The sequence below is a fragment of the Hyperolius riggenbachi genome, chromosome 2 (genome assembly GCF_040937935.1).
Source record: "Hyperolius riggenbachi isolate aHypRig1 chromosome 2, aHypRig1.pri, whole genome shotgun sequence".
Taxonomy (NCBI): domain Eukaryota; kingdom Metazoa; phylum Chordata; class Amphibia; order Anura; family Hyperoliidae; genus Hyperolius; species Hyperolius riggenbachi.
The window spans coordinates 106,390,156-106,414,661 of record NC_090647.1 but is presented as its reverse complement, the minus strand read 5'-3'; the positions used below and the strand labels follow the sequence as shown (position 1 = coordinate 106,414,661).

Here is a 24,506-nt window from a genome sequence, read left to right as displayed (position 1 = left end):
GTCTCCACCAGCTTTGCACATCTAGAGGCTGAAATCCTTGCCCATTCTTCTTTGCAAAACAGCTCCAGCTCAATCAGATTAGATGGACAGCGTTTGTGAACAGCAGTGTTCAGATCTTGCCACAGATTCTCAATTGGATCTGGACTTTGAATAGGCCATTCTAACACATGGATATGTTTTGTTTTGAGGGCTCGTTTCCACTATCGCGAATCTGCATGCGTCCAACGCATGCAGATTCGCACATGTAATGCAAGTGAATGGACCTGTTTCCACTGTAGCGTTTGCGTGGTGCGTTTTTATGAGCGGTGAAAAAACGCACAAAAGAGTTAACGAATTCGCCTGCTAGTGGAATGCATGCGAATCGCCGCTAATGTATTTAATAGGGAAATCGCATGCGGTTTTTTACGCGTTATTTTACGCGATTACGCATGCAATTCCGCATAGGAACCAATGTAAATTAACACAGGCAGTGATATGGTTAAAAACGCACATAGCCTAACCTATGCGAAATCGCATGCGTAATCGCGTAAAATAACGCATAAAAAAAACGCACCTGCATGCGATTTCTTCTGCGGTGGAATCCAGGCGATTCCGCACCGCTACAGTGGAAACGAGCCCTAAACCATTTTATTGTTGCCCGGGCTTTATGTTTAGGGTCGTTGTCCTGCTGGAAGGTGAACCTCCACCCCAGTCTCAAGTCTTTAGAAGACTCCAAGAGGTTTTCTTCCAGGATTGCCCTGTATTTGGCTCCATCTTCCCATCAACTCTGACCAGCTTCCCTGTCCCTGCTGAAGAGATTCACCCCCCGAGCATGATGCTGCCACCATATTTGACAGTGGGGATGGTGTGTTCTGAGTGATGTGCAGTGTTAGTTTTCCGCCACACATAGCGTTTTGCATTTTGGCCAAAAAGTTCAATTTTGGTCTCATCTGACCAGAGCACCTTCTTCCACATGTTTGCTGTGTCCCCCACATGGCTTGTGGCAAACTGCAAACAGGACTTCTTATGCTTTTCTGTTAACAATGGCTTTCTTGCCACTCTTCCATAAAGGCCAACTTTGTGCAGTGCACGACTAATAGTTGTCCTATGGACAGAGTCTCCCACCTGAGCTGTAGATCTCTGCAGCTCGTCCAGAGTCACCATGGGCCTCTTGGATGCATTTCTGATCAGCGCTCTCCTTGTTCGGCCTGTGAGTTTAGGTACATGGCCTTGTCTTGGTAGGTTTACAGTTGTGCCATCGTCCTTCCATTTCTGAATGATCGCTTGAACAGTGCTCTGTGGGATGTTCAAGGCTTTGGAAATCTTTTTGTAGCCTAAGCCTGCTTTAGATTTCTCAATAACTTTCTCCCTGACCTGTCTGGTGTGTTCTTTGGACTTCATGGTGTTGTTGCTCCCAATATTCTCTTAGACGACCTCTGCGGCCGTCACAGAGCAGCTGTATTTGTACTGACAGTAGATTACACACAGGTGCACTCTATTTAGTCATTAGCACTCATCAGGCAATGTCTATGGGCAACTGACTGCACTCAGATCAAAGGGGGATGAATAATTACGCACACCCCACTTTGCAGTTATTTATTTGTAAAAATGTTTGGAATCATGTATGATTTTCGTTCCACTTCTCACATGTACACCACTTTGTATTGGTCTTTCACGTGGAATTCCAATAAAATTGATTCATGTTTGTGGCAGTAATGTGACAAAATGTGGAAAACTTCCAAGGGGGCCGAATACTTTTGCAAACCACTGTAGGTGCTGGCAGTCTATGGCAGATGATGCACGCACTTCAATGCGCACTAAAAGCACAAAATTGCTTTTTCCGGACACAAGTGTGGTCCCTCCTTACTGAAATCTATGTTATATTCTGATCAGCTTGGATTGTATACCTATATTTAGTTTGCTTGCTGGATTCTTGCGATCTCCTCACTTCGAGTACTATGGATTCAGACAGCAGTTGGCTCCCTGCACTGTCCCCCTCCCTTCTGTGGAGGAGAAGTTAACTGTTTAGATTCATAAAAAAGTGAAAGAAGATGCAGGTAAAATCATTTTTAGAATGTGCAGATTAAAATGGCAGCCCCCATGACACGGACAATACATTCTGCAGCTCTAGCCAGCTGAGTTGGATGGCAAAATCTGTGAGGAGAGAAATGTTTGAGAACTAAGCATGCTCAGTTCAGAACCTCCCTTACAGGGAAGTTAATTTAAAAAGAAATGTACATTGGTGCTCGGTTCCCTTTAAGATTCTTATCCAATTAGTGGTAAGCCTCTGGATACACTCCAGATTCTTTTGCGAGGCCACCTCTACTACCCGGGGCCTTCTTCATTGTGGCCGCACTCCCAATTACGTACAACCATGGTCTTACTGCACATGTCCATTAGAATGAAGCTGACCATGCACAAGCAGCTTCGTGCAACTGGGCATGTGCGGTTCAGTTCTCACACATGCTCAGTACGGCCACACTCATACAGGGACGGGAGCACAGCCATGAGAACATATTCAACAAGCTCTTGTCAGATTTGTTCAGAGGAACCTAGCACTGTTACAGGAGGCCTGAGGTGGATCAGAGAAGCCTCTGGTCTAACCTAACTTTTAAAGGGAAGGTCCGAGGTGTCTAAACAACAACTTACCCGGGGCTTCTAGCCATCCTGTGCCCTCGCCGCAGTTCCAGTGGCTCCTGGTCCCCTCCGGTGCAGAAGCCAACCTCGTCAGATCGGCATCTTACTGCACTCCAACCCAAATGACGTCAGTGCGACTCTGTGAGCCGTACGCTGGTGCGCAGTAGATACCGGGCCATCGGCTGGGAGCGGAGCTGCGGCGAGGGCACAGGATGGCTGCAAGGGGCTGGAGGAAGCCCCAGGTAAGTAGATTTTTGATTTTTAAACACCTCGAACCTTCCCTTTAACACACAAGCCTCATCAGGTATGCTTTCAGGTACATACACAAAAAGGCACAGATGTGTAGCTCTGGTATACCTGAGGAATAGGGGGGAGGCTTCAGGCAGGAAATGCAATGGTTGAGGAGGGAATCAATACTCGCACTCATCGCTGTAGTTTGTGGTAGATTTTTAAGCAACTTTTTGTTTAAAGATCTAGCCAGACAGCTGCAACTCCCGAGTTTAGTCTAGCACATGTTCAAGGTTTTAGGAAAACAGCATGGTTTAGATATGCAGAACTCAGCAAGGATAACTTTCAGTGAATGAAACTTTTGTTCAGGCCTTAATGTATCCAGAACTGCTTGGATACCCTAGCAAAAGAAAAAGGGCATTTAGAGCTCTCCAAACTATAAAGCCCCATCTACACGATACGATTCTTTGTGCGATTCGATTACGATCCGATGAAATCCGACAATTCGATTTGTCATTGTTTTGCAATGGCAAATCGAATTGAATCAAACCCCGATCGGACAGGTCGGATTAAATCGGATCGTAAATAGAATCGTAATCGAATCGCACAAAGAATCGTATTGTGTAGATGGGGCCTAAAAGATAATAGATTTTACTAGACTGGCTATGCTGTTAAGGTGGCCATACACTGGTCGATTTGCCATCGACCAACAGATCCCTCTCTGATCTAATCTGATCAGAGAGGGATCGTATTGCTGCCTTTATTGCAAACAGATTGTGAATCGATTTCACTATGAAACCGATTCACAATCTGTGGAGTTGCCGCCGCCCCCCCTGCATGCATTACCTGATCCAGCCGGCGCGAGTCCCCCCGGTCTCTGCTGTCCCTTCTCCGCTCTGGGCTCCAGCTTCACTTTACTTCCTGCCGGGGAAGTTTAACACAGTAGAGGGCGCTGTTTAAACTTCCTGTTGGGACAGGAAGAAGTGAAGCCTGCCGGAGCGCAGCGCAGAGGAGGGACAGGGGAGAGAGCGGGGACACATGCTGGCGGAACAGGTAACGTATTGCCGCTAGCGTCGGTCGGCCATGCGAACTCAGATATCAGCGCACTCCCGACCCGCTGGCGATCGAGCGAAATCTCCTGCACGGACAAATCAACGGGAACGATCGATTTTGGACGGAAATCGATTGTTCGGTCAGTGTTTGCGCAATGATTTCACAGCAGATTCGATCACAGTGATCAAATCTGCTGTATATCGGCAGGAGAATCATTAAGTGTATGGGCCCCTTTAGAAAGAAAAAAATGACTACTGAAAATCTGCAGAAGTTACAGTTAACATGCATGAAATAAGAAGCAATTAATTCAAAACTACCTGCCTCAGGATTGAAAAACTGTGTCTGAAATTACTACAAAACTACAACTGTATTTACTGGTTTAAAAATAAAGGATAAAAGACTACTGTAGATTTTTTTTATTCTTTAAAAGCAAGGAGTTTTGAATCAGGATGATACCATTTATTGGCTAACTTAGAGATGTTAAAGGGTTCTTAAAGTGGAAAGCTTCTTCTAGCCCCCTGCAGTCCTGTGCAAAGGCATCTTAAAACTGGCCAACTAGGCCAGTCGCAGACTACTGTGCATGCACAGCCGGCTCCCTTTGCTGGCAGTGTTCTGCCCATGCTAAGTAGCAATTTTTACATACTGTGCAAGGGCAGAAAGCACCCGTCCACAAGTATGCGATCAAAAGGTGCACAGCCTTGGAGCCACGTGTGCAGCTGTGCAGAAGAGCGCAGGATGATGGCAAGGGCACAAGAGGACTGCAGGGGGCTGGAAGAAGCCCCAGGTAAGTTAAAGAGAACCCGAGGTGGGTTTGAAGAATATTTTCTGCATACAGAGGCTGGATCTGCCTATACAGCCCAGCCTCTGTTGCTATCCCAAACCCCCCTAAGGTCCCCCTGCACTCTGCAATCCCTCATAAATCACAGCCACGCTGCTGACAAACAGCTTGTCAGAGCTGGCTGTGTTTATCTCTATAGTGTCAGTCTGCTGCTCTCCCCGCCTCCTGCAGAACTCCGGTCCCCGCCTGCATCCCTTCCCTCCCTGCTGATTGGAGGGAAGGGGAGGGGGCAGGGCCCGGAGCTATGCAGGAGGCGGGGGAGCAGCTGAGACTGACACTACAGATGTAAACACAGCCTCACAGCACGGCTGTGATTTATGAGGGATTGCAGAGTGCAGGGGGACCTTAGTGGGGTTTGGGATAGCAACAGAGGCTGGGCTGTATAGGCAGATCCAGCCTCTGTATGCAGATAACATTCTTTAAACACACCTCGGGTTCTCTTTAAACTGGCAACTTTTTTCCACTTTAGGTTACCTTTAATGTTACGTTCACACTGGGACACTGCATTCCCTGTAAAAACAGAATCACAACTCAAAGGAGGGGAAGTTGCATCACAGGTTTTGACTGCAGTGCAACACACATATTGGGCTCTATTCACAAAGAACCAAAATTACCGCAAAATTTTACTGCTAAATTTCCGCCAGCGGTAAACTCCGCATTTTTTCAGCATTCACTAACATTTACCGCATGTTTTCCGCATGCGGTAAAAAAGATGCGGAAACAGCCAACAAAAGTCTGTTCAAATTTAGTAAATGATTATGGGCCTGATGCACATACCGGCAGGAATATTGCTGTGCGCAGGCAGCACAATTACCGCCACCTGCGATACACACATAATGGGCTCTATTCATAAAAAATGTGTGGTGAAAAAACTCGTGGAGGGAAAAGACCGCATCGGTATTTTAGACTTCTGGGTGGTAATTGGCAGCTGCGATAGCAGTGCGGAGATTTCCCGCTGTAGGTAGGTTGGCGGAAGGCTTGCGCAAACACATAAGCTGCCTGAGTCCCTCCATGCGCTGCTCTCTTTGCTGCTTCTTGGGAGGTCTGTCCCATTCACTTGCATGTATTGCGCACACTTCTCGCTACATCGGAGGAAGTGGTATTTCCCGCCCGCATACCGCTTCCTCCAATATTTATGAATTGACATTTTGTTAGTTTTTCTAGATAAATCTAGAAAAACACCGCACAAGGCGGAAATTTATCGCTCTGCTGGGGAATTGTAACTTTTCATGCGGAAACAGCTTTTATGAATCCCCACTTTGCTAAATGGTCGGGAAAGTCAGCTGTTTTGAGCGGTAAACTGGCGGAAAAGTTTTATGAATAGAGGCCAATGAGGACTACAAAGCTTCTGAACATTTGAATGCAAACGCCTCATTGAAGTCAGGGAAATAGCCATTTCAGTGGACCAGTGCCCCCATAAATACAAAAGACAGTGTTCTCCCCAGGCTCTTTTAGCCGGGTGCTCCACCCGGCTAGATTTGGTGACCACCCGGCTGTCATCGGCTCACCTCCTATGCTGTAAGCAGAGTTGCCCTGCATTTTCATCTCAACCCACCCGGCTACTTTTTCATGCCACCCGGCTACTTTTTCATGCCACCCGGCTGGAAAAAAATTCTGGGGAGAACACTGAAAAGAGGAGCGCAGAAATGTGGGCACCAGGTAATATTGATAGAATATTGGTAATATTACAGATATTCTACTATTGTAGATTACAACTACTCTGTAATTTTACAGCTATTCTAGTATCGCCTTCCATACCCTAAAGCCCTGTTCAGACTATGTGCATTCCTAGCCGTTTTGAGGGAACGCGTACGGGTACAATATATGCATAGAAACGCCTATCAATGCTTTCCAATGGCCTCGTTCACATGTATGCGTATGAGACGCATCTGTTTCTCATCCGCATTGCTGCACGCAGTTGTGCGTCACGCACAGAAACGGACGCAATGAAAGTCTATGGACGCGTATCAAAACGCGTACTATTGCGTTTTAAGCGCAAGTTTCCCTCTGCAGTTCCCATAATTTTTTTTCCCCCGGGTCACGTGTGTGTGTGCAAAACGCAATAGAAAACGCATTTGAACGCAAGAAAACCGCATGCGTTTTTCAACTTGCGTTTTTGAATTTATACGCGTTCTACAAACGCTGACAGTCTGAACAGGGCCCAACTCTCATACTCACCTTCTGCTATATTCACCTAAGAGCAACCTCCTACCTGTAGGCTAAATCCATGCACCTTCCACGGTTAGGGTTCATAGTACCTGAACTCTATGCGCCACAACCAACTGGTTCCCAGAGCTTAGCTGTAATATAAATTTGGTTGCCAGAGCTCAGCTGTAATATACCCAATATTACAGCTGGGCTCTGGAAACCAAATTATCCTCTATGTACGCAAATTGCCAGTGCCCACCAACAACTAAGATATCTGTTTACTTCCAGTGAAGCTAGGCCATACACAACCACTGGTTAGGCAAGAGGTCAACAAATTAATATGGAATTCAGTTGCCAGTAGGAAATTTTTAGGAGTCAGTTGACGGGCCTCATTTACACTGTTAGGACTGGTTTCCACTTAGTGATGCGAATGCGGCTACCTAGCCGCATCACTTCCGCTGCCAGCTGCATCACTTTCGCATCTCCCAATGCGGAAGTCAATTGAGGAGATGGGACGCGGCTGTGGCCGTGCGAGAATCTGCAGCATGCTGCAGATTCTCGGATCGCTCCACACAACATGCACGCAGTGGAAACTCTTCCATTGCCATGCATGTGTTTCAGGACATCTGCGGTGATCGCACCGCTCCTAGTGGAAACGGGCCCTAAGTTGAAAAACGAATGCCTTTTCATTGATCAGTTGTTCCACAGAAATGGATTGTGAAAAAGATTTAGTTTTTTTAATGTTCAGTGTGAAAGAGGCCTTAGGGAAAGATGGACAAAACCTTGCACATTAGTTGTCCTTTCAGTTAGGGCTGGTTTACACCGAACGCTGAAAAACTGATGCATTTTGATTAATCAGCTGTCCTGCAGCAGAGCATTGTGAAAAAGCTTTAGGCAGGGGTCACACTTGTCAGCTTTCATGTGAGTTTTCTGCGCAGAAAAACTGATTTCAACTGGGAACTCATGTTAACCTCCCTGGCGGTAACCCTGAGCTGAGCTTGGGGTAGGAAAAATGTGCCCAGTGCGGTAATACCGAGCTCAGCTCGGGATAGGCAAATACCTGCGTTCTGCTGCACTGTGGAGTCCCATGCGCAATAGGCACTGTACAGTGGGACTCCATCCTCTGTCTCCTGGCCACCGGAATCCCCATGTCCCCGCTCTTCTCCCGGAGACCCGGCGGCCAATCATGCATGTTTCCCTACGGGTCAGTTCACATCTACGTGTTTTAACTGTAAAGGTGTCCACACCTAACAATTTTTTTAGATTTCTGTTCAATTCAAGAACAGCAATCAATCTTTCTGACTATAATGCCAGGTACACACTATGAGATTATCTGGCAGATTTACTGTCAGACCAATTATTTCCAACATGTCGGATCTGATTTCCGATTGATTTCTGATCATTTTTCGATGGAAGTGAATGGAAAACTGTTGGAAATTTATCAGGAAATGTTCGGAAATCAGATTGGACATGTTGAAAATAATCGATCTGACAGTAAATCTGCCAAATAATCTCAGTGTACCTAGCATTACAGTGAAAAAATTGGTTATTCTTGAATTGAACAGATATTTAAAAAAACTGTATGGTGTGTGGACACCTTTACAGTTAAAAACCAGATGTGAACTGACCCATACGGAAACATGCCAATTTCCTTCAATTGGGCTGCACAGAAGTTGTCCATTCAGTTATAACCAAAAGCAACTGATTTAGTGTAAACCAGCCCTAACTGAAACCAGACACACTCCTAGGAGTTCTGGTTCACCATGAGATTGCTCATTAGTCTGCGACTCATATTCAATAAAGCGAAATGCAATTCTGGGTACACACAATGCGATTTCCCATTCAATCGAACAGTTATTTCCATCAGGTCAGATCTGCTCCCGTTCAATAACTGGATCAATTTTCCAAAGTTATCACTGGAAACTTGATCCATTACCAATCAGAAGCAGTTTAAACATTTACCTACAATTCAACTTCCGGTCATATTACCCATCAATCGGACGGAAAACTGCATGGTGTATAACCAGCATAAGAGCACTGCAAATGCTTTGAATTGTTTTGTGTACCTTCCTGAAGGAAAACCTATATTTCAATTACTGATTGAAAACAAAGATGAGCATTTCCCCCATCTAAGTGGTATGTTATCTGCAACTTGACAAAGGCCAAGTTATGGCCGAAACAGCAGTCTGTCATTGCGATTGGATGACAGAATAAAGTAATTGAGCTATAATACTCTTCGTGTGGTGCCGGTCATTGAAGATATCCATAAAGCTGGCCACTAACGGTCCAATTTCTAGCGAAAAATCGTTCGAGCGATCAGAAATTCTGATCGGATGAAAAATCGTTCACTACACCATCAACTAACCAATCATTGCTTCATATCTATCACGATCACCAAGAAAATCCAAATTTTCGTTCGGCGAAAATTCATTCGGGCGACATTTTTTTCCACTCGTTCATAATCGATTGTGTCCACCAATGGAGATTATTTACAACCAATCCGATCAGAATTTCTGATCACTCGAGCGATTTTTCGCTAGAAATTGGACCGTTAGTGGCCAGCTTTGTGACCCCTTGGTACTGGGGTGGGACCGTGGCACACTAAGTCTGGAAGCCAGCATTGGTGCTCCTGGGTCTGTGTTTTTCCCCATCTAAGTTAGTGGATCCCAGAATAAGAACTCTTTATTGTAGGGTGGCCAGATATGTATACATGACAAATGAGTTGCTAATGTTCTCATTTCATGCAAATTCACCTTTCAATTGTACGCAAACTGAAATCAGCCAATCAAAAGCATCATTATTTGGGTCCAATTTCAATTTGCATACAATCTGCAACCAAATATACATGAAGTAAGAACAATTAGCCATTCACGGATCATCTGACACAGTTAAGGTATGGAAAGGGTTAGGGACACACACAAGTGGCTGCTTTACACGTTGTATGCCATAAGCCACAATACATGTATGAATACAATTCACACAGCCTGACAAGCTTCACGACCTAGCGAGGTGTGCTGAGCCTTGTAGTCCTCCTACACTATAAGCTCGCAGCCTATTCCTCATGCCTCGCATGTATATTCCATCCTATAGGTAATATCCCTTCACCATCCGCTCTCACGTGACCTCTACAGTAAGAGGACCTGTCCCCCGTTACCTGGCACGGCTTCCTCCAGTGCTGCCCGCTAGCAAGGCCTCGGTAGCCGCACTCCTGCTACTTGGCACCGGCGGCTTCCCTATGTCCCGCCCCCTCCACCGAGCTCCGCGCTCTCATTGGCTGCTGCCGCTGATCAGTCAGCCGCCATTCTCCCGCTAAGCCCGCTATACTAGCCTCTCACAATGGGCCGTCAGCCGGTGTGCTCTTCGCGGGGAGAGGGGGTGTCAGTGACAGAATAAGCGGAAAGCGCGACTCACCTACCCGCCTGAGACAGTCACACGCACCGGCTAGACGTAGCGGGGAACACTCTGCGCACAGACCAAACCCCGCCAAAACATCGGGCAGCTGCGCATGCGCAACTCCACCCTCCGCAGCCCTCTGCCTTCACCTAGTACTATAGAGGAGAAGGCATGTGGAAGCACAGCGGGCGCTGCCTTATGCTCCATGCTTTGCTAGGGTCACCACCAGCCCAGCCCCACTCCCCAGTCATATGCCCATACGGGCTCCTTCTCCACACCGCCTCACACAAGGAGCCCGTGGTTTCATTTCAAACCTCCATTATTGCCCAGTGCCCACCCTAAAATCCAATCACAGCCATGCACGTAAGCGGCAGGGGCGGGGCATTACCACAGGCGTGTCTAAAGCATCCGTTATGATTCAACCAATCAGCGGCGGATGGTCACGCCCTTTCACCAATCAATGACGCAGGAAATGACTTGATCGCCAATCAGGGAGTTCGCTGGGCGGGGTCTGACGTGGTAAAAGGGCGGTGGACGGTGATCATAGCCTTGTAGCTGCGTTGAGTTTTGTCTTTGTGGTTGTCGGTGCTGCGGAGGGAACATCGTTGGTAGAATCGCCATCATGCACAAGTCTGAGGTGAGAGCTGCAGATATAGCAGTCTGCGGGGTGCGCTGTTCTCTGGGGCTGCCTATGTGCGCCTTGTTAAAGCGGAGGCGCATGTCGTTTCTCTATAGTGAGGAGTAGTTGCTCGGGCATGTGACTCGGCAGTCATCTTGTGTGATGGGGGAGGACGAGGCCTTTGTCTGCCGCCATCTTGTCTCTCTGCGGCCTACCTCGCACGTGTACAGCCTGCATCTTGATTTCTTGTAGAAATCGAATTATTACAATTCGTTATTTACTCTACTCTATAAAGTCAGACATAGACTATTGTTAATATCGATGGACGTCAATGGGTCGTTGCTTTTAATATAGGTTTGGATTTGTAGGATGAGGCCTGGTGCAGCCTGAAGACATTATATTTAACTTCTATATAAATGCTTCTAGTTTGTAGTTTAACATGAAATGTTAGGTCTTAATGCTTTAGTTAAATCTTTTTGTACGTTTTTGTGGACCGGTTTCCACTGAATGGAGATTGGATGCAGAAAAACTGACTCCAATGAATGCCTATGGAAAGATCTGCATCATAAAATCCTGTTTGTGGCGACAGGCCCATAGGCATTCATTGGAGTCAGTTTTTCTGCATCTTGTGGTGGTTAAAATTGCTCCTATTCACTTTCATTAAAATCATGGAATAAAATTGCAGCTATTGCTTATGTGAAAATTGTGGTTATTTTTACCACAATTATGAAAGTGAATTGGAGTGATTTAAAAAAAAAAAGCTAATAGCATAAAGCTCAGAAAAGTGCTTCTAGTGTTAATGGCCCTTACTTACCTGGGGCATCCTCCTGCTCCTGTAAGCCTATGTGACCCTTGGTGCTGCTCTGAGCTGGTTGTCGGGTGTCCCCTGTGCTGCAGCTGTTGGCCAGGCCTGAAGTGCTGCACAGTTTTCTTGTGCACGCATACGGTAGATGCTGTAGAGCTGACTGGATTGGTGGCTGCTATGGTAGTGAGATTGCTTGGATTGGAGCTGTGGAGATATGCACAGCCTTCAGGTGCTGGAAGAAGCACCAGGTAATTTTGTCAGTTTCCTTTAAGCAGACTCTACATGTGTCCCCTTCTGTGTCCAACTGGGCAGGGTGGAACACTGTCTGGGACCAGGGCTGTGGAGTTAAAGTAATTTTGGGTACCTGGGGTCAGTTTCAATAGATGATTTTTGAACCAAATCCAGCCTTTGTAAAAATTAGGCTAATGAGTTGGAGCAATTTGGGGCACCTGGAGCTTGTCAGTAGTTAAACTGAGGCTGATTTTTGTACTAACTCCATGGCCCTGCTGGGGACAGGGGCCTTAGCTGATAGACAAAAGATTTCATAATCCTTATATGCATTGCTGATTTAGACACACAGCAGTGGAATTGTGTACAGTGCTTCTCTTGTTTTTATGTACATTATGCTATTGTATTAGTACTTGTGTTAAAGCAGATATAGAGAAATGCATGTGAAAATGGGCGGTTAAAGAGTAGAATCCCTTTATAGTAAAATTCAAGGTATCAGGAAAAGTACGTGATTGGTATTAGTCCTTAGTCATACCTTGTATATTTATAAAAATGCAATTCCTGGGTCCTGTGGACTGAGTTTATGATAGCCAGAAGTTTAATTATATTCTACTATACTAGTACTTTTTTTTTTTTAAGCCATGGAACTTTTGTAGAATAGTTTTTAAGGTGGTTAAGTTTTTATTGTAGTAGTCTGTCTTGTGCTATTACCTTTATATACAAGTAATGCTATTTCTTTATACACTTAAGGAACCCGAGCAACTCCGCAAGCTGTTTATTGGAGGCTTGAGCTTCGAGACCACAGATGAAAGTCTCAGAAAACATTTTGAACAATGGGGAGGCTTAACAGACTGTGTGGTAAGTAAAATGTTTCAAATTCTGGATTCGATACTGTAGCAGATGTTAAAAAAGGTTACCTTATTCTCCCCATTTTTTTTTTTTCCCTGGGTTGCATGCAAAGTAGCCAGGTGGGGCAAAATGAGAATGCAGGGCCAGTGCTTCTGTTCTCTGCTTACAGAATAGTAGGTGAACTGATGACAACCAGGTGCTCACCAAAACAAGCAGTGGGGCACTCTGCTAAAGGAAGGGTTCTGGGTAACCTTTAAAAAAATAAAAATCCATATCCACTTACCTGGGGCTTCCTCCAGCCCGTGGCAGGCAGGAGGTGCCCTCGCCGCTGCTCCAGAGGCTTTCGGTTGTCTGCCAGGTCGGGCTCTTCTGTGTCCCACGCGGGCGCGCTGACGTCATCGGACGTCCTCCGGACTGTACTGCGCAGTAGTTCTGCGCCTGCGCAGTAAAGCCCGGAGAACGTCCGATGACAGCACGTCCGCGTGGGACGCAGAAGAGCCCGACCTGGCGGCTGGCCAGGTCGGGTCGGCCACCGAAGGCGACCGGAAGCCTCTGGAGTGGCGGCGAGGGCACCTCCTGTCTGCCACGGGCTGGAGGAAGCCCCAGGTAAGTGGATATTGATTTTTATTTTTTTAAAGGTTTCCCTGAACCTTCCCTTTAAATGTGCTTGGTAAGAACACTGGGCTACTCATGTGATCGAATATGCCCTCTCATACATTTATGGTGGCCACAAGGCACCCCCACTTGGGCAGTGTATTGTGCTATACTGTATCTAATCTGTCTGCTGAGACATGGCTATATTTAGATGGTGCAAACTGGGTTTTCCCCTTTCCAACTTATAGTGCCTTAAAGATGTGTCCTAGAAAAAATTGGGCTTGCCACCAAAAGGCATGTGCTGTTCCTGTAGTGGGTGGTTTTGTTTAAATCTTCGTGGTTTTGAATTGCCATGGTTGGGATGGGTTGGTTGGCTTTTTTTTTCTTCCCTGAAAGTGGACACTCAATGTGGTTTTGTTTTATAGGTCATGAGGGATTCAAACTCAAAACGGTCCCGTGGCTTTGGTTTTGTTACATATTCAACAACTGAGGAAGTCGATGCTGCTATGAATGCAAGACCACACAGGGTAGATGGCCGTATGGTGGAACCAAAGAGAGCAGTTTCTAGAGAGGCAAGTATAGTGGACAAAGACTAAACTTGGTGTTGGTTCTCACTAACTTTAAACTGCTAATCAGTGTTTAACTGCTTAAAGAGACTCTGAAGCGAGTTAAAAATGGCTTTTTAGCTTATAATCAACATGGGCATGCTTGCCCCAGCTAAAACACAGCTATCCTGCAGCAGAACGAGGCGTCTTTACCCCCAAATCGCCCTGCAAAATCCACAACTAACTTGATCATAGATTTTGCTGCTGATGGAGGCAGAGCTAACGGCTATCGCCCTGCCTCCATGCACATCTTATCAGCGGCGGATCTCCGCCTCTCCTCACAGTGAAGGAAGACTGAGGGGTGGCGATCAGCTCTGATAGACACGCTGAGGCAGGGCTACAGCTGTGTTAGCCCTGCCTCAAGCAGGAAGTGATCCCTGCACAGCACTGAGGGTATTTGGGGGGGGTAAAGACCCCATTCTGCCACGGGATAGAAGCAGTTTAGCTGGGGCAAGCATGCCCATGGTAAGCTAAGCGACTATAAAATTTGGCTGCCTGCTGGTACAAGACTTGGCATCTGAGTTTGGCTTTGTTTCAAGTCAGAGTCAAGCTTATGGCAAAATGTATTAAAGTTAGTTGGTGCTGACTTTTTTTTTTTTTTTTGCTTTTAGGATTCTCAAAGGCCAGGAGCACACCTAACAGTTAAGAAGATATTTGTTGGTGGTATTAAAGAGGACACAGAAGAACATCATTTAAGAGACTATTTTGAGCGATATGGGAAGATTGAAGTGATTGAAATAATGACAGACCGCGCCAATGGCAAGAAGAGGGGATTTGCATTTGTTACATTTGAAGACCACGATTCAGTTGACAAGATTGTCAGTAAGTGCAAGATTCAAACTATGGTGCCTTGTAGCACTTTCATTGAGCCTTACCAATAGCAATTAGCCTGTAAATCTGAATTAATGCTATTATGTAAGACTGTTACATAGGTTAGTTGGGGGAAGACAACCAGAATTTTTGTTTATGCACACACATCCCAGTGCAGTGATCCAGGGGCAAAATCTTTACAAGGCTTGGACCAGTTCACCTTTGGGGGGCACAGGTTCTGAAATCCAGATGGCAGCTAGATAAAATCCCTGTCAACTGCTTATTATAGTTGTCCTTACAATGCAAAAAAAGGGTATCCAGACTTTCCTTTTAATATGGATCACTTGATGTTGTAGCACTTTGGGTTCCTTACAAGCTCACACCCCTTGGTTGTCACGGCTTCCTAGCACGGGCATTGGAAAGAACTCCTATAGCGTTTCAGCTAAGTAATGCTTTGTGTGCCTTGGTAAGTTAGATTACACTTGTGGGGTCAACACCGCAACAAAAGGTTTCAAAAGCGCAACTGGAAAAGGGCATGGGTTTGTTTTTTTTTGTTTTTTTGTGTGAACTTGTTATTTGCATGTCAATTGCTAGTGAGCCATAATTTAAATGACATGCAATTCTGTTTTCTCAGTTCAAAAATACCACTCCATCAATGACCACAACTGTGAAGTAAGAAAAGCTCTATCTAAGCAAGAGATGTCCACAGCATCCAGCCAGAGAGGTGGTGAGTATTACTGTTGGAATAGAATTCCTGACCTATATAATGGGTTATGTCCAGTTTATCTTGTGCCACAAACTAGTTTAGTCTAAAATTAAACCTAAATCTTGGTTTATTGGATCCACATGAATGCAGGCAGGGTACGCGCAGAAAAGGCGATCCAGCAGCTAATCGAGCTGTCGGATCGCTCCGTCTAGATTAGGCTTAAAAGTTGTGCTTTAAAGTAGACCTGAACTCATCCCTTCCCCCTTTTCAAAAGAGAAGCTGCTTATTTGTTACAGCTTAAAGCAGATCCAAGATGAAAAACTATAACAAGTAACTTGTCTATATATCTAAAGTTGGTTTACACAGCAAATCTAGCTGCAAAGAGCTTTAATAGAATAGGATTTCTTCCTGTGATAGTGACAGCAACTGTTTGTAAACATTAGAGGCAGGCTTATCTGCATCTTGAGCAAAAAACCTGATCTCCCCTCTGCCTCTAAAATTTCTGGCTAGTAATGCCTCCCCCTCTTGCCCAGACTGAGCTCCCATGAGCCCTTGCTGCTATCAAAGTGCCTTGGCTCTCTGAAAACCTGTGGGCGTGGCTTGTTTAATTTATAGGGAATTGAGTATTAATACAAAAGTATTTGGTTTGAGGAATGCCCTATAAACAGGAAAGGAACACAATTATGCAATGAGAAAGTTAATCTCTGGTCCACTTTAAGGAACTCATGCAGTGCCTCTTGCTTTTATGAAAGCAGAAGGGTTTCCATCCGGTTTACATATTGTATGACTGCCAAATTTTAGTGCTGCAATCAAATTACATTGTTTTTCTTGTCCTGTGCAGGTCTAATTTACTAGTGAATTTTTAGTACTAGAACAGAAAGCCCCTTAGACTTCACGACCTGCCCAAGTTTACTATACATGAGGTGGTCATTCAATGCATTTGTGTACAGGCATGTGTCATTATTCAAACAATGCCCCTGTTTAATTTACAGGCATTTGAGACTCTGTGACATATTTCATAAGCACTCATGTCCCAAGTGCTTCTGAAGTTGGGTGCACATGAGGCTGGATTTGTGCATGCACAGTATACTTCGTGTTAGTTTTCTTTAAAGGGAAGGTTTGTGCAGACTAAATAAAACTGCACTTACCTGGGGCTCCTTCCAGCTCCTGGCAATCTGTGCCCTCGCCGCAATTCCTCTCCCTCCTGGCATCCAGTGGTGAAGAAGCTGACCCCACCAGGTCTGCTTTTGTGCACACCACGGGGGGGGGGGGGGGGGGGGGGTTGGGGTCGGGTCACGTGGTGTGAGGACATCAGGTCTACTGCGCCTGCACAGTAGAGACCAGATGACGTCACTTACACCTTGTGACCCACGTCGTGGAGCGCACATGAAGCAGACCTGGTGGTCTGCTTCACCGCTGGATGCTGGGAGAGGAGCTGCGGCAAGGGCACCGATTGCCAGGAGCTGGAAGAAGCCCCAGGTAAGTGCAGTTAGTCTGCGCACATCTTCCCTTTAAAAGCTTGCAGTAGTCCCAAGGGGGGGGGGGGGGGGAGAGGAGCTCAGATTGAGCACTACAAGGTTATATAATTCTTGGGGTCTCACTTCCTTGTGATGGTACTTGGGGCTAAATTTGCCCATCTTATAAACCATGCTGATCTCTTCTACAGCTCGTGGTGGTGGTGGTGGAGGAAGCTTTGGTGGGCGTGGTGGATTTGGTGGTGAAAGCTACGGTGGGCGTGGAGGAAACTTTGGCGGCGGCAGCAGTAGCCGAGGTGGTGGTAAGTCATACCTAATCTAGAAGTGTGTAATGAAGAAACACTATTGGTTTTGGTTCTAATAACCTCTTGCTCCTAGGTGGATTTGGTGGACGTGGTGGATATGGAGGTGGTGGAGATGGCTACAATGGCTTTGGCAATGAAGGTTATGGTGGTAACCAACCATATTCCGGTGGCAGTCGAGGATATGGCGGTGGACAGAGTTATGGAGGTAGCCAAGGTAGTGGCTATGGCGGAAGTAGTGGAGGATATGATGGCTATAATGGTGGCGGAGGCAGTGGTGGTGGTGGATTTGGCAGTGGTGGAAATGGTAAGTTGGTTAATATGTGGTGTTTGGTTTGTGTGTCACTACCAGACCTTTTCCTAACAAGTCCCTCTCTTTAGGAAACTTTGGTGGCAGTGGAGGAGGTGGATATAACGACTTTGGAAACTACAACAGCCAGTCCTCATCAAACTTTGGGCCAATGAAAAGTGGAGGTGGTGGTGGTGGTGGAGGAAGCTACAGCGGAAGGAGTTCTGGACCTTATGGTGGTGGTAAGTACCTATCAAATATCCACTGAAGCTTTCCCAATAGTTGCTGATCTATTAAATTAGACGTGCCTTTTAAGAACATGGTGAAGGCTGGTCTAGGATAATCTGCAAGAAAAGGTATAAAGCAAGCTGGATCAAGTAATTTTACTGCTGTTCCAGTTTACTTTTTTTTTTGGGGGGGGGGGGGCTTGAGGGTAAACTACACTCCTCTGAACATGAAGGGGGTGGGGGAGCCAGTGAGTTGGTAAAGTGGTTCCTTAGCAGGCACTCAAAGCCACTTTACCAACATGGCAGTTTATTTGGGAGTAGCTAGCATGGCAAGAGGATGAAAACATGCCTCTGTCCCATTTGTGTCATGAACTGCCTTAGGTACACAGTGACACTGAAGCAAAAAAAATTGTTGTGAATTGGTATGTGTAGTGCAGATAGTTCATAGAACACGAGTAGCAAAGAAAACTCAGCTTTAACTGAAAATTAAAATATTAAATCATTCTCTATCTGCAGTTTACGCACTAATCGATTTTAAACCATGAAATAGCAATGGTTAGTGATACTTTGAACTTCTTGTAGTAAATCTTAAGCAGTAAGACAAGTTGTGATAAGTGCTTCAGAAAACTGCACTGTAGCTGACCCAAGTTGGGTCAGAGAAGCATGGATGACTTAAGTTTTCCTTCCTGTACTGGGATCAGTATGAGATTAATCTGTGCTCCTGATAGCTTGCTTAGCTGTACTACACCTCATTATACCATGAGTCTTTTGGGTTTTTCACTTCAGATTCCTTTTAAAATCAGATTTGTCCATTAGCTGGCCAGTTTTGTAGTTTAAATGGATATTCATATCAGACCAGTCTGGTAATATAGTGTGGGCAAAATTGAGTTTAATTCCACCTAAGTGTCTGTGCAGGTTTCAGTTGAGCTTGAATTATTTGAATACCCACAATCACTAATTTAAGCAGTGATTCATAGATCCATGAGGTTGTTACTACATCCTGCTTTAGTAGAAAACAGTCATGATCTAGCTGCTAGCATGTTTTGCTTTAAACACTGTTTAATTCCTATAGGTGGCTATGGAGGTGGAGCCAGTGGTGGTGGTGGCGGCAGCAGTGGCGGTTACGGCGGTGGAAGGCGATTTTAAACCAACTTGAGGTATATTGCAGCAAAAGATATAATGGTTTTGTTAGAACCATCATGCAGATAGGCAACTGCCATTACATTTTGGCCATTGACATGTTTAGATTAACACACTTATTCCATATTATTCAACAGGAAATGCTTAGCAGGAGAGGACAGCCAGGCAAGCGACAGGTTACTACACAAGTTGAAATCAGCCAAGCACAGTTGTGGCAGGGCGTAGCTGCTACATGAAGAAATATTAGCAGAACTTTTTTTTTATACGTGTGAGGAAAACACAGGACGATTTGAAGACTTAAGTTTATGTATTGTGGAAGTGTCAAGCATTCCTAGTACTGGGCTTTATTGTATAGGACATTTTAGTTTGTTTTCGTGCTCTTGAACTGTAAAAAAATCATCCTTTACTCTTAATAAATGTGTCCCTTTTTTTTAGTCTGGTGGTCCATATTTTTTCAAAAACATGGTTTGGTTACTTCCCCAAATGCCTAGTTTTGGGTTCTTAAAAAAAAAAAAAAAAAAAACTTGCTTGTTGCATTGTTCAAATCTTGTGCTAGGCTTGTAGTCAATGGCCTTTTCTGGTAGGCTGTTGCACAGCAGATTTGACTAGTGTGCACTAGTGAAGATTCAACAAGCAAAAGGGTCCCGGTTTGGAGAATTGGTATGCGGGTACTGGCCTCTAGCAATAGCCCTTTGGCTAGGGAACATCCTTTCTTCAGGACTCTATCAGCACTGTCTGTTCCAGTGACCTGACTTTATCAGCATCCATGATTTCTGTAGCAAATCTGACCCCTATCTTGGTGGTCAGTGAAAATTTGCACAACTTTCTAAAGCAGGGGGTTCTTAAGCTGGGTGCTGCCTCAAGCTACTCCCTCCTTTGTGCATTGCCACCACTTTAATATACAATGGGTGGGGCAGTGACCCCTTGGAGGGATGCTGTCTAATGGATGCCACTGTACTTTGAGGGGGTGATCCCTAATTATAGCTAGCTATTGCCCAGGGGTGCCTTGGAAAATTGTCAAGGTGCCATCACCCCAGAAGTTTAATGACCACTGTCCTTACATAAAAGTCCAGGTTCAAATACTGATGGGATGGGCAGGCAGCAATCTGCATAGCTGTATAGGCGTTAGCTGATTTGACAATGACTATTCAATCAAGGGAGGCTGTTCATGAAAGGTCAGGCAATGGATAAGGTGCTATAAAAGTTTAAAACTTCAGATACCCAGTTGAGTTCAAAATGGGCTTATAAAACTTGAGTCTGGGTGTTTGAAGCTAAAAAGCATTACTTCAGCTTTGAACATGGTACTGTAAGTCATTCACTATGAAGTACACATGCTTGGCGGCTTTACACTCTTGTGAGATGGAGGTCTTGAACTCTGAGCATACCAGTTTGGGGGAGAAACTTGCAAAGGAACAGCTAGCAAGGTCCTGCTGAGGATGAAGACAGTCAGGAACTGAGCCTAGATATAAAGCTCCAGAGTCTGCTAGCAAGGAAGATGTATTCAGCAGCTCAGACCAGTGTTGCTACAACAGACTAGCTGATCATCCAGTAAAGCAGATAAGCTGACATGTAAAACATCTAGCAAGAAAAACTTCAGCTCATCGGAAGGAGTCAGACCAGAATACAATCTTCATGTTAAGCCTAGCATGCAATACGAGCCAGGAGGGGCAGTTATGTTACCTTGTAGGTAAGAACAGAATTTTCTTTGTCCTGAATTGTCTTGTGATTTGATCTCTTCAGTTTGTTAATCACTGTAAAAATCTCCTTGCTTTAAACCTTTTGTAGGTATCCTTAAAATGTGCCTGAGACTTAGTCTGACACCTCTCAAAGCATGTTTTTACATTAATTCCCCCAGCTGAAATGCTGCATCCCTTCAGCTGAAAACTCAACCACCCCAAACTCTTGGGGCTAATAGCAGGGCTCTTCCATGTAGTGGCAGAGCTTTGCGCAGTAGCTCTGCCTCTTCTCACCAATATGCATGTATCTCCGCCTCCTCCCCGCAGTCTTCTTTCAGAGGTGGCAATTGGTGCAGATGGACATAAATGGAGGAGCTACAGCCCAAAGCTCTGCCTCCTCGGGCAGCAAAATCCATGACCTTGAAAGCTGTGGCTTTTGCCCCAGGAGTTTGGAGTTCAGTTTTCAGCTGCAGGGATGGGGCATTCATGTTAGACATATTTAAAGCAAAAACATTTTCAGGAGGCTTCAGTCTAAAGTGTCAGCGTTTATACTTGGGCTCCCTCAACCCCTTTTTCAGGGTGTTGCACTTCTCACCATGCACTGACTTTGCCAGTACTAGGGGAGACTTTGAGAGACCAAACACCCTGAAGGGGCTGGAGGAAGCTCCCAGGTAAGCATTAATCCTGAGACTGTTTCAGGTACACTTTCAGGGGGGTGGCAGGGGTTATAGTACATTATCCCAACTAACATTGCTAAGCAAACTAAAAGCTGTTTTGCATGTAGCCTAAGTGGTTGAGATGCCTTTCTGGTTTGTGTACACCTGCACTTTTCCCATTCATCTGTTGCCCCATGGTCCTCAGTTATAAATTCACAAAATGGGAAATGTGTTTCTCACCTGGGGTTAATGGAAAAGGATAAAGACTACTTTACTTCAAAAGATTAACTTTTTTAGCATGGCAACACAATAACAAGTTCAAGCCAGTGCTGTAGACAAGTCTCGTAGCTTGTCAGATAAAATGAAGCTTTATGCTGGCCCAGGTAGCAGGCCAGGGTGAGACTGTCTTTAACAGCTCCAATGTGCAGTAGTGACCCCAAGGTGCTGATTGGAAGCCATCAAGTGAAACCAAACTATTCTAGGTAACTTAAGTTCCATGCATGGATCAGCCCCACAGTGGACAAACAAGGTTTTCATGTGACAGTGACCTATATTGCTTTAGAATGGCTGAGATTCAGGAAAATCAGAACAGGTTAGTTATTTATTGCTAGAAAGCATGCAGTCAGTTAAAACATGAATAGATGTTGGCACTAGTCTATCACAGCTTATACAATTTTTTTTTTTTTTTTTACTACTTCAGTAGCTGGCATCAATCGGTTGCTTTGGTGCATGTAAAAGTTAGACTGGAGGGTTAACTTCTGGTTTGGTTTTTTTTTCTCACAGGTTGCTGCTCAGATTTTTAACATTTGGACTGAATGGATGCCATTCCTGGACTTAATGGATGCCATTCCTATACAGATGATTTTTAAGGTAAATAGTTTTTAAAGGGTACCTGAATCCAGGAAAAGAGTAGATTTACTGTCAAGGGCTGCAGTATATATGGTCTGGCATGAGGACTGCTCTCTCAGATTAAATCTTAGATACCTGAGCCCAAGCACCTAGATATAGACATGGTATGCTGTCAGGAGGGTGTGAGACCTCACTTACTGCTCCCTCATTTGCAACATTTGTGCCCCCATTCTATACCCCATTAGCAGCTCTTGACCCCAGCATCCACTATGGAAATACTGTGCTGCGCAATATTTCCTTCCCCTCCCTTTCTGTTGCGCATACATCACTAGACAGGGCAATGACTTAGGCAGGACACAGAGGGAAGGAAATGGTGCATGGTATTTCCATAGTGGATGCTGGGGTTGGGAGCTGCTAACCATAGAACGTCAGTGCAAATGTGGGAGCTGTAGGTGAAGGCTTAGACCCTTCTGACAGTGTACTTGGGCTCTGGTATCCTTTAACCCAGGATCTCAGGACTGGGCCTTGTTTCCCAAGTTTACCATGGGTTTAGAACATGCAGGCCATTACTTTAAAGAGAACTCTAGGTGGGCAGATGGGACAGAGGCATAGTCTCTACGTCATGACATGCCTGTCTGCTCATGCTATAGCCCACTGAGATTAGCAACAAGACTTGTCACTATCTCAGAGGTAATTATAAGGGAGGGATTCCCTGTTTAAAATGCCTGCCAGGGGTATTCCTGCAGGTTTTCTAGAGCTGCAATTGGGCAGCTCTCCTTGACCACACCTCTGCCCCTCCCTGCACACTGGATGAGTGAATTTTCATACCAGTGTGGCCCACGAGCCATGGCAATTGTGGGTACCTGAAGTTGAGTCAGTGGTTCAATAAACTCAAGAGATTCCACAGCCCTGATTGGAAATGGCATTTTTTTTGGGGGGGGCTACCTGATCCACTCGGCCCCATGGCTCAGGTATGTTTTTACCCACCTTGGGCTCTCTAAAGGGAACCAGAGACTAACTCTTTAAAAAAATGAAAGTTATACATATCTGGGGCTTCCTCCAGCCCCATAAGCCTGGATCACTCCCACACCACCATCCTCTGCTGCCTCTATCGCTGGTACTAGGTCCCATCACTTCCAGCAGATGCAGCTATTTGTACACAAGCGCAGGGACTCTGTATCTTTACACATGGGCCTGCACGGAGGGAGTGCACTGCGCTTGCGTTAACTGGCCAAAATGATGGGACCTGGTACCGGCTGATAGAGGCAGCAGAGGACGTGGGAGTGATCAAGGCTGGTGGGAGTGATCAGGGCTGGAGGAAGCCCTAGGTATGTAGAACGTTTTTTTTCTTTGCCACAAAGCAAGATGTGTTTTTAAATATGCATCTCTATTTTATATACTGAGTTGGCCTTTTGGCTTGATGACACAAGTGTACTTGAGGTGGGTAATTAGAAAGTGTACATGGTGCATACTCCAGCCTGATCACTCCTACAGCCTCCTGCCTCTATTTACCTGTAACTGGCCCTTGAAAATCCTCCAGTCAGTGCAGTCCAGCTAGGTGTGCTCCCATTGCCAGAAGCATTCTGCGCCTGTGCAGTGCACTCCTGACATGAACATGGTGGGAGCACGCAGCTGGGCCCCAAATGCAGTTAGCCCTAAAGCAGAGGACTTTCCAGGGCCAATTGCAGGTGACTAAAGATGCAGAGGACTGTGTAGGAGCAATCAGGCCTGGAGATTTGATGCCCCAAATTTTTCTTTATAATCCCCATCTAGGACTCTTTCAAGGGGTGCAATTGTGAAACTAGCATTGTTTTGGGCTGAGAATTGCACCCAATTTACATAGATATCTAGATCTATCTGAAACTCATGAAGTGTTTAAAGCTGGATCCACACCATACAATTTTTCAGCCAATTTACCTGCCTGATTAGTTATTTCCAGCATGTTTGATCTGAGGATTGAGCATTTTTATGACCAATTTCCATTCATTTCTATGGAAATCTGTCTTGAAACCTGTCTTAAAACCTATCAATCCTCAGATCAGACATGCTGGAAATTGGTGGGGCATGTAGATCATCAAATTGTATGTGGCTCCTGTATAAGGCCAGCAGACCAGTGGAGAAAACCCCAAGTTTTTGAATGAACTGTAATGCCCATGTGAAGTAATGGGTAAGCTGCTGTGGCTAGTTCTGCCATTCAAATCAATGCAATGTCTGAATCTGCACAGCTGTGTAATGAAGTGGATGGTATTGATTGCTTGAGTTGGCAGATCCAGTTTGCATTTAATTGTCTACCAATAGTCAGTCAATGGTTTGACTTTAGAACTACTAGAAGTGTTGCTCATAGAATTCATAATTGCAGATAAAGCTGAGGCTTTTTGTTCCCTTTTATGTAAAGTAACT

The 24,506-nt window shown here is 45.3% G+C and overlaps 2 protein-coding genes across 7 annotated transcripts in view; one reads left to right on the top strand and one right to left on the bottom strand.

The window, feature by feature from the left end:
• CBX5 (chromobox 5) overlaps positions 1 to 10,513 on the bottom strand; it is a 59,666-nt gene extending 49,153 nt beyond the window's left edge. The window contains exons 1-2 of one of the 6 annotated variants that reach the window (XM_068267169.1): positions 10,295 to 10,512; positions 1,887 to 1,982 (exon numbers count right to left, since the gene is read on the bottom strand). The gene's annotated coding sequence lies outside the window, so the exon portion shown is untranslated. Of the gene's footprint in view, positions 1 to 1,886; positions 1,983 to 10,037; positions 10,146 to 10,294 lie in introns of those variants that run through there. The other 5 variants (XM_068267170.1, XM_068267168.1, XM_068267171.1 and 2 more) reach the window with 5 other exon arrangements.
• Positions 10,514 to 10,789: 276 nt separating this feature from the next.
• On the top strand, positions 10,790 to 19,359 carry HNRNPA1 (heterogeneous nuclear ribonucleoprotein A1). The gene is made up of 10 exons (XM_068267167.1): positions 10,790 to 10,913; positions 12,679 to 12,786; positions 13,797 to 13,943; positions 14,588 to 14,798; positions 15,421 to 15,513; positions 17,159 to 17,269; positions 17,346 to 17,576; positions 17,651 to 17,800; positions 18,858 to 18,942; positions 19,063 to 19,359. The coding sequence occupies exons 1-9, from the start codon at positions 10,899 to 10,901 to the stop codon at positions 18,929 to 18,931; spliced, it is 1,140 nt and encodes a 379-aa protein (XP_068123268.1). The 5' UTR covers positions 10,790 to 10,898; the 3' UTR covers positions 18,932 to 18,942; positions 19,063 to 19,359.
• The last annotated feature ends 5,147 nt before the right edge of the window (positions 19,360 to 24,506 follow it).